Source organism: Haplochromis burtoni, unplaced genomic scaffold (assembly GCF_018398535.1).
Source record: "Haplochromis burtoni strain Fernald_Lab_line unplaced genomic scaffold, NCSU_Asbu1 Contig_222, whole genome shotgun sequence".
In the NCBI taxonomy this organism is placed as follows: domain Eukaryota; kingdom Metazoa; phylum Chordata; class Actinopteri; order Cichliformes; family Cichlidae; genus Haplochromis; species Haplochromis burtoni.
Window position 1 is genome coordinate 679,634 of NW_024582583.1, and position 12,603 is coordinate 692,236.

General features: G+C 51.1%; 1 protein-coding gene across 2 annotated transcripts in view; it reads right to left on the reverse strand.

The window, feature by feature from the left end:
- The window catches only part of dgkzb (diacylglycerol kinase, zeta b), a 43,356-nt gene extending 31,452 nt beyond the window's left edge, over positions 1–11,904 (reverse strand). The window contains exon 1 of one of the 2 annotated variants that reach the window (XM_042226649.1): positions 10,961–11,904. In XM_042226649.1, the coding sequence (XP_042082583.1) occupies positions 10,961–11,148 (188 nt within the window). In that variant the 5' untranslated portion in view covers positions 11,149–11,904. Of the gene's footprint in view, positions 1–268; positions 1,434–10,960 lie in introns of those variants that run through there. The other variant, XM_042226648.1, reaches the window with a different exon arrangement.
- Positions 11,905–12,603: the final 699 nt, after the last annotated feature.

Below are 12,603 nucleotides of genomic sequence, written 5' to 3' on the forward strand. Positions count from 1 at the left end.
GGCTCTCAGCTGTCGGGCACTTTGGTGTGAAGGTACAGCACCGGTTAGCAGACAAACAGCAGATACACCTGAGAGCAGAGCAGTAAAAACACCTGCTGGAGCAAACAGGAGCCTAACGAGTGCAATCTGCCACTGATTTAACGCTGCACACAGCTGAGGTGGTCCAGCAGCTTAACACACAACTAAACCAGCTTCTTCACAGCCACAAAAACACGAGAAGCTAAAGAGAAAGAGCAGACGGCGACAGGCGAGTTCAGTTCGATACAACCTGAGAGGAGGCATCAGGCGGTCCTGCAAGGATGAAGAGGAGAGACGCACTGACAGGCAGAGCGAGGAGGGAGGCACTAAGCTGCTGCTGCCGCTGCTTTAAAATAACCCAGGAGATAAATCTGATCTGAGAGCAGCATCACGCCGCCCTGCGCTGCAGGACGGGCCGAGTGGCCGATCCTGGGCCGGCTCGCCCGGGAGCCGCTGCTCAGGCGTCCTTTTGTGATCACCTGGAGATGAATGGAGCCGCCGGCCCCACTCCAACATCCCAGAATACTCTTCATTAACACTTCAAGGCCCGGCCGCTGCTGCATTATGGATCCAATTTAAAAAAAAAAGAAAAACAGGAAGCCAGGCTGCATATTAATTTGTCCAAACATGCACTGAGCGTGCTCCTCTTTGTCTTCATTGTAAACCCCAGTCCCGCCGCCACTAATTAGATGATGAGATGTCGTCAAATAATCAGCTTCTCTTGCTTTTGTCGTTTCTACGCTGTGAGCAGCTTGGCAACCGGAGCGATGTCATTTTATCAAAAGTCAGATTTAAAATATATATATCTGCAAACACACTTTCAGATCACGTGACTCCCTGCAGCTGTCACATGATCTCCTGATGAAGGGACACAAAAAAACATAATAATGCAAACTTCAAATTATTGTGCATCAGGCTGCAAACATGTTTATGGGGACTGACTCACTGCTGCCTCTGCTGCACATCAGAGGAACTGCAGTATGTGCGCCGTTCATTTAAACTTTAAGTCATCGGCAGTATTCCGTCCTCCAGAGCCGATTTATCAGCCTGGAACGTCCCGTCACGCAGAACAGATCTGCCCTGACGAGGCTTGTGGCGTTTGACGCGTTCTGTCCTGCGAGCGCTCCTGACGTCCTCCCCGCTGCTGCGCTTACATAAGCAGACAGACCTGAAACCTGGAAGAGGCTTAAAAGATCAGCGCCTCCTGCTGCGGCCGGATCATCGACCTGCTCGCTCAGCAGATTACTGCCAGCGCTGAGCTCCTCCACCGCTCACGTCTTCCTCTGCTTCTAGCAGCAGCTCTCAAACTAACAGCTGATCAAAGTCCTCTACAGAAACAGTAAAACACTTATATGGTAAATGGCCTGCATTTGTATAGCGTGTTTCTAGTCCCTAAGGACCCCAAAGCGCTTTACACTACATCCAGTCATCCACACACTGGTGATGGCAGCTACATTGTAGCCACAGCCACCCTGGGGCGCACTGACAGAGGGGAGGCTGCCGGACACTGGCGGCCACCGGGCCCTCTGACCACCACCAGTAGGCAAACGTGGGGTTAGTATCTTGCCCAAGGATATTTGGTATGCAGCCTGGGATTGAACCACCGACCTTCTGATTAGTGGCTGACCTGCTCTGCCACCTGAGCTACAGCCACCCCACATATGAATAAATAAATCACGCTGTCTGTTTAAGAAACAGAAGCACGTAGAAACAATGCTGCTTTGTGCTTGAATAGTCCGTCTGGTGGTTCCAACGTGTGGCCTGCAGCCCCCAGTGGGCTGTGACGGTACTGCAGGTGGGCCACTTCTAATAAATGAATAAAAACTGAATTTTTATGTTGTGATTTAGTTCAAATATTTACATAAAAACAAACAAACAGACATAATTAAATTAAGACTTTCTAGTTAAAAAACCTGCATTTCTGACGTGCTTTAGTCCATTTTTCTTTCTCATTGTAAGGATTAACAATGATCAAAAGCTTCAGCTGGAAGTGGTTAAAGTGATGATCCGAGCTGGAATGAAAGGCTTCAGCTGGGCTTCAAAAGATCTTCTAACTGCAGAAATGATCAGTCGTGCAGCACATGAGTGCCTGAACCAGGGCAGAAACAGGTCTGCAGTAACAGACAGTACAAAAATGTTCGCTTGTCCTTTAACCTCCTAAGACCCGAACTCTTCCACAGCAGCATTTTTAATTTTTCTTTGTTATCTGGGCTGATTGGGACCTGATGAATGTAAAAACAAAGAATTACCAGATTTTTGTTTTTAAGAAAAATGAGAACCACATGAGGATATTTGTTTATATGATGTCCTGTAAGTGTGCATATCAAAATGTGAGGCCCACATATGTGGACGCCAGGTCCTAGGAGGTTAAAGCGGCTTTCTGTCATCACCCAGCGCAAACATTAAAGTCAGCACCAGGGGGCAGACTTTAGAGAGGTGCAGCTGCTTTAAACTTTACTGAGAGGCTTCCAGCATGCTAGAACAACAGGTGTGTAGCTTCAGGTAAGGCGAGGCTTATCTCCGATTGGTCACTGGGTCGTTTGTGTTCTCCTGGAGCTCGGACATAAAGCGGAGGATAAAAAGTGTTTCCTGTATTGATCTGATGCTGTGCACGAGAGGAGGCTCCTCTCTTCCTGCTTAATCCTTTACTCCTCCGTATCAGATTCCCTTTAAATAATGCCGGCTTCAGGAGCGCCGGCTGCTCTGCTTTCACAGCGAGGGAAACTGAGCCCAGACACGGAGAGAGTGAGCGATTAGCTTTCAGAGCGAGAGGACGGCGAGTAAACTAATTATGTGAGCAGTAAATACACAATCACATCAGATCCATAACTGCATCACTGCAGCTCCCTCTCACCCGGGAAACACAGCTTCTTCTCTCCTCCGTCAGCTCAGGAGCCACGATGCTGTGCTGCCATCTTGTGGTGTGATCAGGTATGTTTCTGACCCCACGGCCGGTTAAACAACCCCAGGTAACGGGAGGTAACGGGAGGTAACGCGCTCACCTGCCTGCAGACGCACGGCTGAAGTGAGGACATGAGAGTTAGAGCTCATTGGCTGCGTCGCCCTCCTGGACCCGACTATTTATAGAAACAGGGCAGTGACGGGCAAAGATAGCAAGGAAATGGGTCTGTGTAATCCCTGGGTCCACACACACACACACACACACTCACACTCACACACACACACACACACACACACACACACACACACACACACACACACACTCACACACACACACACTGTCACAACACACACACACTGTCACACACACACACTGTCACACACACACACACACTGTCACACACACACACACACTGTCACACACACACTCACACTGTCACACACACACTACACACACACACACTGTCACACACACTCTACTCACACACACACTCCACACACACACTCACACACACACTCACACACACTACCACACACACACACTGTCACACACACACACTCACACACACTGTCACACACACACACTCACTCACACACACACACACACACACACACACACACACATCACACACACACATCACACACACTGTCACACACACACACACGTCACACACACTCACACACACACTCACACACACACTCACACACTCACGACACACACACACTCACACAACACACACACACACACCACACACACAACACACAACACACATCACACACACACACAACACACACCACAACAACAACACAACTCACACACACACACACACACACACACACACACACACACACACACGACACACCACTGTCACACACAGCACACACTCACACACACACACACCACACACACTCACATCACTCACACACTCACACACACTCACACACACACACACTCACACACTCACACACACTCACACTCACACACACACTTCACACACACTCACACACACACACACACACACACACACACACACTCACACACACACACACACCACACACACACACTCACACACTACACACACACACACACACACACACACACACACACACTCACACACACTCACACACACACACACACACACACACACACACACACACACACACACACACACACACACACACACACACACACACACTCACACACACACACTCACACACACTCACAACACACACACACTCACACACACTCACACTCACACACACTCACACTCACACACACTCACACAGCTCTGTGATGTCGGCGTCTCCTGGTAACCGTGGGTTGCTGGTATGAAACCTGCAGTGTACGTGGACGCCGACTGCCCCGCTGCGAGGCCGCTCGCCTTCAAAGTAAGAGTCTCATCATCTAAAATGGTTTCAGTAGGGACTGCATTTACTCTGTAGGGCGGCGGCCGAGGTTTGTGGCGGCGTCGTCGTTCTTTGTAAGTCAGCATTAGTCAGCGTCTTCCCTGCAAACCACGGGCAACCGCAGCAACCGGCTCACGACTAAAGCAATGACAGCGAGGTTTCTGGTGCAGCACGCTCTTTGTGACCAGCAACACTCAGCACCTGAGCCACGGCGCGTGGCGTGTGCGGCGGATCCTCGGGTGAGGACGCCCCTTATCAGTCAGTAACAGCCCTGATGTTTACGAGTCCTAAAAATCATGGTAACGGCAGAGGACGGATGTGACGACGCACTTGGTCACGAACAGAGACACGTGCGACCTCTGACCTCGAAGGATCTCAGAGAATCTGACCTGAGCCCTGAAGATAGAACAGACCTTTATTATCCCGCGGATGAGAAATGTCAGTGGGAACTTTCACTGCTCTGTGAGGAAGCAGAGGGTTACATTTTCTTCTGTTTCGCCACCTGACTTCAGCCCGTCTTTGCCTGTGCTTAATGTTTTGGCAGGAATCTGGCTGCTTTGTTGTGAGTCGAGTTTATCTGATTGGGTCTGCGGACAGCGGAACGATAAGGCCGGCGGCCTGATCCGAGTCGCGTGCTTCCTGTTCTTCTGGTTTTCCAGATAAGCGCGATTCCTAAAAATCCTCACACACGCGTGCAGATATTTTCCGAATGTGTGGAAAGTTTTTGAGCGTGAGCAGAAAACTCCCACGGAAACACACCTGAGCCGGTGTGAACAGGCGACATATTTGTCTCCTGGCCGACATCACCCCGAGGCGTTGAGGCTTTCCACCCGGCCGTGACACCCGACACCCGGACGGAGCGGCGAGTGTGGCTGCGGCAGGACGTCTGTCCGCTGCTGCTCGCGGTGTCAGCGTGAGGTGCAGGGCGTGAGGCCGACTTACAATAAATACTGCATGGACGCAAAGAGCCAGACGTGCGCTCGAGTGACCGACCAGAGATCAGTCTCAGCGTGACATCATCCTGACGATGATGTTCGATCCGTTTCTGACGATGCACTGGAGGAAGCGTGGCAGAGTGCATTGTGGGTAAACTTTCAGGGCTCGTCAGCAGGCGAGAGCACTTCGCTCTCAGCTGCAGGCCTACGTGTCGTTCCTACAGTATTTAAGTGTAGAAAGGAGGCGGAGCCTTCAGCTGACTGCTGCTGTGATCTGGTGCAGTATGAATGAAGTTGACTGAACAGCGTGTTTTAACCTTTGACTTTGCAGGGCGTGTGATGTCATGGCGGCTGCTCTGCATTCCTGGCATATTCTCCGCCCACAGCAGAACGTCTCAGCTTTAGTCTCATGTTCTATTTTTATCCCCGCTTTGTGACGTTGTAGTAAAGTTTGGGTTCAATAACCTTTGACCCAGAGCTTAGGTTTCACCTGTGGGGGCGGAGTCTAGTTACTGATAATAATCTGGAGATCACTGTCACCTGATCAGCTTTTGCTCGCCACAGTGACGGTGTTTAGTCTGTTGTGTATGAAACCACCATCATCATCATTATCGTCATGGCAGCAGGGCAGTGACCTGTCTCAGGCCACAAACAGCTCATGATGACAGATGACAGACGTCCTAACTGGTTTGTCTCCAGAGTACCAACCCCCTTTTGTTCTCGTCCAATCAGATCAGAGGCAGCGATCTGAACCTGGCAGACTGATCTCATCGTGGCTGCTTTCAGCTGTGGGAGAGCACACGCAACCATTTGGCCCCGCCTTCCTCTGTAATATCACAGCAGGTGTTTTCCATTATCTGTCACTTGTGAAAGGAGGGGTGATGTCACAGGTGGGGGCGTGGCCTCAGTGAAAGCAGATAGGAGGCACCTGAGAAGCACAGAGGGAAGCGGCAGCAGCAGCGTCTGGGGTCAGGCTTAAGTTAAAGTTAGGACCCAGCTGACCTTCATCGTCAGCTTTATTAAACATGTCTGAGCCCGACCGCACACACTGCATCATCATCATCATCACAGATTTACGATCTCACGCTGAAGTCCATCGACGTGTTCCTGTTATGCTGTCCACAGCTTCACAGCGGCAGACCGTGGAGTGAAAAACGATTACATTTAGACACTGACGTGGAGCCGTCAGTCCCAGCTCCGCCCTCCCTGCTCTGCACATGCTCAGACCAGCCACGAACATCCGTGCACCTTCAGCTGGCCTCCACCGCCGCCAACCATCACAGCAGCGCCATCTTTAAACCTTCCCTTTCCCTCCGCTCTTCTCCACCTGCCTCTCTCTGCTTCACCTCTGTGGATGGCGGCTGCTCCTCTCATTCAGCCTGTGTTGTTAGAGGACGCTGCTTATATAAAAACATGTTATGAGCTGATCTGAATGAAGTTGTTTGGCTCAAACTGTGATCGTGTTTTTTCCCAGAGGTCAGTGTGTTTGATAAAAAGTCCGAATCAAAGTCCTTAAAGGCAAAATAAAGCACAGACGAAGGTGTGACGGCTGCAGCGTGCTTTGCTTTATAGCACGCTCGTCTTTACGTACGACGGAGAACAAACACGCTCCTAAAGCCCTTTATTTCCCTGGTTTGCTGACGCCGGCGGATCACGTCCTATAAAGTGCCGTGACCTTTGACATCCTGTCACACACAGCTCAGAGAGTCCAGACTGGGAGCTGGACCTGAAGATGCTACACGTGTGTTAAGTTTTCTAACTGCACACAGGTGTGCACGCCGAACCGTCAGCGTCACCACTCCTGTGACTGAATGACCACAGCTTCAGGAAAGCATGAGCTAAAACGAAGGCGCCTCTGGTGTGAGCGAATCAGGGCGCTGAGGTCCTGTCCGAGAAGTGTACAACAACACGAGGCTGCACCCTGTGGAGGAAACCCGAGTCTGAGAGTGGATTACTGCTTTCACCCAGACTGAGGCGCATCTGCAGCCGAACATGCCTGGCGTGATTTCAGTGTGGGCGAAGCATGAAGGTCGACATGCTCACACACTGAAGACGGGAAAGCGCTGCTGGCGTCACTGATCCACGCCGTACCGCTGCGAGGCTCATCGTGCTGCCCCGAGACGCCCGGCAGGAATCCAACCGCCAACCTCTCAGTCAGCATGCGACCTGCAGCGTTATGTAACGGCTAACAAAGAGCAAGAATCCAGCGAACTGCAGGGAAGCTCTCAGAGCTCAATCATGGTCCAGCCAATCTCCGCCCAGCACAGGCTCTGCAGAGCGTGCTCCACCTCTGAGGTGGGGGTTTGGAAGAAGAAGGTGCATTTCCTGCTCAAACCTGAGCAGGCGGACGTCCCAGCAGGGGACAGCGAGCTGATGGAGTACCAGTTTCTGTGTCAGGTGGAGACCTGCTCCACAGTCACCAGGGTGGATGAGCTTAGAGGGTGGAGGAGTATTTACCTCCACACATCTAAATAGTGAGCTGTGAGGCTGCCGGAGGCCGGGTGGATGCGCCATGCTGCGGTTGTTTGTTTGCTTTTGTGCATTTTAGACTCTTCTTACATTTTCAACAAGAGAAGAAACATCACAGTGGCGTCCTTTAAAGCCCTTGGCTGCTTCCAGAGAGGAGGAGGAGGAGGAGTCCTCCACTTCCTCCTCTCCGCTCTGTCCTCAGAGAGCTGCAGATTGAATCCTCTCCTCCTCCTGTGCAGTGAAACACTCCCACCAGGCCCTAAAAATGACCTCTTTTAATTAATTTCTCTGCCAATCCATTAATAGCAGCTATAATTAGAGGACCGTGGGAGATCGCTGGGAGATTAAACAGACCACCTGACTGAACTTAAATCTGCACTTGTTACCTTTTTATTCACAGGCGAGCGTATCCAGCTCGCCGTCCAGCTCTTTCACTTCAAAATAAAAGCCCCTGAGCCATGCTGTAACGCTGTAATTCCCTCCCTTTATTTGGCGTCTCGCTGTGTGACTGCGAGTCCTGTCCGACTTCATCTCCGTGAAAACGGAGACGAGGCTGACTAACACGCACGCTCCGCGTTACTCAGAGCTCAGTCCATCGAAGAGGAAGTCTGACGGCTGGAAACATCCACGTGATGCGTGTCCTCGATGTGTCGCGGGAGGCACAGCGACACGGGGTCGCTGACGAGCCTGATTCACTGTTATTAAAAATACAGCAGCAAGCACTTCCTGTTAAAACCGTCCGACACCTAAATCACATTCAAACATAGCAAAGACAAAAAATCTGTGCAAACCACTTCACTCGCTCTCTGATTGGTTTACATATATATATATATATATATAAGCCCCTCGGCAGGCTTCCTAAAGCTGGCCAATGAGACGCAAGTGGGCTCAAAGAAGGCGGAGCTACTCCAACGGAGCATAAGAACAAAAGTACAGAAATGAACCCATGCCTGTCGGTACGCTTCGTCCTCCTATAAAATGTTTTAAATATAACATTACAGAACTGATCTGGGATCAGAATCACTCGGCTGCTGATGCCGAGGCGTCAGAGTCCAACGTCAAACATCAGTCGCTGATCAGAATAAGCCTTCTTTGTATGACCCTCAGTTCATCCTCTGTCTGAAACCAGCTGCTCTGGATCCTCCCACTTTAAAGGCTACTTGACTTAGATGACCATATTAGGGGTCTCTCTGTGACATCACAGACATCGGAGAGTAGGAAGAGTATATTATTGTGTGTACAGGAAATGGACAACGCCCACTTTAAGCATGTGACAACAGTATTTCCTGTCTAATAAGGCTCACAGGTGTCAGCTGCCGCACACACAAATGACACGAGCTTCCTGCGCCGCTCCTCCTCGCTTCACCTGCTCTCAGACTGTGGAGGAGACTCTGAGAGCAGAACAGGTTCACCGAGCAAAAACACATTCAAGGATGGAAACCTTCACACCTTTACCCGAACCTGTAACAGCGTGTGAAGCAGAAAAGTACAAAGAGACGCTGGTTTTGACTCGTCAGCCCTCATCGAGATTAAATGAACATTTTGATCCAACCTGCTGAAACTCTGCTGGAGAATTTTTCTACCAATCACGTTTATTTAAAACTGACAGAAGAAAACGATGAAACTGCATCGGCTGAGTTTCGCTATCGTTTCTGAGCTCGGCGCTGCTGCTTTACATGTTGAAAACCACAAGAAACAGTCAAATTGTGAAGGAACTCTGGCAGCAGAGTCTTTACTTCGAGCCGCCGCGTGACGCCTCACTTCCTGTGCAGAGGCGTGAACAGCAGCAGGTTAGGAGCTCTTAATGAATCGACACTCATTTCTCTAATCTGTGAATCATCACGCCGTCTGAAAGCCCGCAGCCACATCTGGACGAGCGCCATGGTCCGCCACCGCCGCCATGGCGAAAACCACAAAAACAGAGAAAATACGAAGGGACTCTGGAGTGGGACTGCAGACGATTCGCACTATTTTCCACCGAGAATCTGAGTTACATGCTATGTTTATAAATCCATATTTACAGCCTGCAGCTGTTACTGATCTGCTTTTATTTTAACACCTCCCCCTCCAGCATCATCACATTTCCATCAAACGTGACCACAAACGGCCCAAAACCCCAAAACTTTGGACTCTGGCTGATTTGGTTCAGCCCACAGAGAGCACGCCGTTCACACCAGAAACCATTAAAACCCGTAAATCCAGACATTTAAGACTGTTTTTCATTTAGTCTGGTAATAACGCCAGCGTCAGGAGCTGGCTTTTATTTTGAAAGGACTCTTCTTGGTCATTTGAACCCACTTTGTCACATCAGGTGAGCGTCACGGCCATCGCCGGGAGTCTGCAGACGTGAAACCGTGGAAGCGAGGCCTCGCCGATACGAACAGCGGCTCCTTCAGCTCAGAGTTCATCTGTCCAGCTGAGAACATCTGGATGAGCTCTGAATGAATGAGAGCTGAGGGAAACAGCACGGCGTGGACATCGCTGATGGGATTTTGCGTGTTTTCGTGCACCTACGTCGCTTTCAGTACTGAAGTGAATACGTGTGGAAATCTCTGAGGGAGGTGTTCTCCAGATTTCCCTCAGTTCACTGCACTTCACTCAAACTTCAGACGTCTGAGAATCTCGATGAATGAACTCAAACATCCAGCAATGAACGGTTTTGAAAACTGCTCAGATATGAAGGGACGTTTGTCCTGAATCAGTGCTGAAAGGTTTTATATAACACAAGAAAAACAAAGTGTTGTCAGCCGCGTTTAATCCAACACGCTCGCTTTAATCACACACGAGCATTTCTAACTGAGACCTTATGATTTAAGAAGAAGCTGCAGAGTAATCGACTAATCTGTGGTTTCCTCCGTTATAAATGCTGATCTGGATCAGATGTGTCAGCGTGGGAGCAAAAGACGAAACCTGAAAAGCAAAGACGAGCCGGAGAATCCCGGCTCCGGCGTCAGTCGGCATGAGTGGAAGCGTCGGGGGTCAAAGTGCAGGCTTTCTGCTGACCTTGACCTTTGCGTTTGTGTCGAACGCTTAGACACGTAATCTGCGAGCGATCGTGACACCCATCCGCACACAGGGTCATAAAAAGCTGCGTTACCACCATCAGTTTACTCTGTCCGTGCGCTCTGATTGGCTCCCCGTGTGTCACCGATAAAAAGTTTGACTGTTTAAAAGAAAACTTGCTGCTGACCCGGAGACGTACGCGTGGAGCAGCGGGAGGAGACACTCACCTCCTCCTGCAGAAGATCCTCAGACCCGTGAAGGTCCTGCTGTTGTGCTGGCAGGTGGGGGCCGGGGTCGCCTGGGGGAGCTCTGCGTTGGAGGCTGAAGACGTGGAGGTGGACTCCTCTCCTCCATCCTGTAGCGGAGCACGCTCCTCCTCCTCCTCCTCCTGCGGCGGCGGCGGCTGCTCCTCCATGCTCGTGCTCAGTGCTGCTCTGGGATCAGCTCTGAGCTGCCGCCGGCCATCGCCACAGCTGCTTAACTTTCCACGCGCAACTTTCCACCCTCACAAACACAGGAAGTGCTTCAGCTGCAGACCTCCGCGCGTCTCCTCTCAGCAGCAGGAAGCAAAGATCGACGCTTCTCTTTGTGACAGGAGGAGGGAGGTGGAGGAGGTGGGGGCAGCTTCACTCTAAACTGGCTTCCTTCCTCCTCCTAACCCTCTCAGCCAGAGGAAGCCTGTCTGCGCTCCTCTGAGCACAGCTCCATTTCCAGGAAGTTTAACAGAGAAACAAACGCTTCAGTGTGGAAGGAGCTCCTCCTTTCCTCCTCCCTTCTCTCCTTGTCTCCTTCTCCTCCCTCTCTGCCGAGCAGCTGCTGCTCCCGTTCCTCTCCTCGGAGTCGCGTCTCTGCTCTCTTCTCTTTACTTTTTATCTCAGCTCTGTGGTTCTCCCTCTCCTTTTCTTTTGTCCCACCCACTCCCCAGCTACCTGCCTCTGATTGGCTGAGGGCAGAGAGGTGAGTGCTTTTGCCACCTGCTGGCGCTTCAGCCACTGTACAGCTGTTTAAAAGAGAGAGAGAGGAAATGAACTCATTTTCTCCTCTCCAGCAGCAGCAGCTGAGGCTCGGGCTCACTCCTCCTCCTCCTCCTCCTCCTCCTTCAGTTGTAGCTGAAACAGAGAGAGGTCCGAGAAGCAGCCGGCAGGTCTGAGGAGTCCAACACCAACACGGTGCGATCAGCTTTTGCTGCCTCTCACTTGGATCACATGTCTGCAGCTGCTCTCGGCAGCGCTGCCCTCCCACATATAGGTTTTACATAAAGATTGCAAAGCAGCCCACACCGAGAGGAGAGGCGCGAGCGAGAGCGAACCGCAGTGAAGCGGAGGTCGCGCGGCCACGGCGAGGCCCACGCACAGATCTTCGCTACGTGCACGCGGCGGCTTCGTCCCCTGGGTTCCCGCTCCGAGGTGGAACTGCAGGATGAGCCGGGTTATTTTTGACAGGCAATTAAAGCGGAGGTGCAGCGGCCAGGAGGACGGCTGCCGAGAGTAAAAAAAGATCTCATCAGACGCTTGAAGACAAATAGCATCCCCCCGGCTCTGCACGCTGCCTCACTTTCAGAAATCTGTTTGAGCTTTGCTCACTAAAAGTTGTTTTCAGGTCTCCATCTTCACTGAAGGAGGCGCAGCTGCCAATAACAACACGCAGACATAACCTCGTCGCCGCTTCTGTTCGCTTCGTTTGTGAAATTCCATCATATAAACGTGTCAGGTTCATCCAAAGAAAACCAAAGACTCTGCAGAGATCAGAGCAAACTCTCCACGTTCAGGGAGGAAGACGTGATGAAGACGACCTGCTGAAGTTCAAACTGAGGACTGTGATCGTGGCACGGTTGTTGTTCTGAGTGTTTCAGAAACTGATGATATGCTGG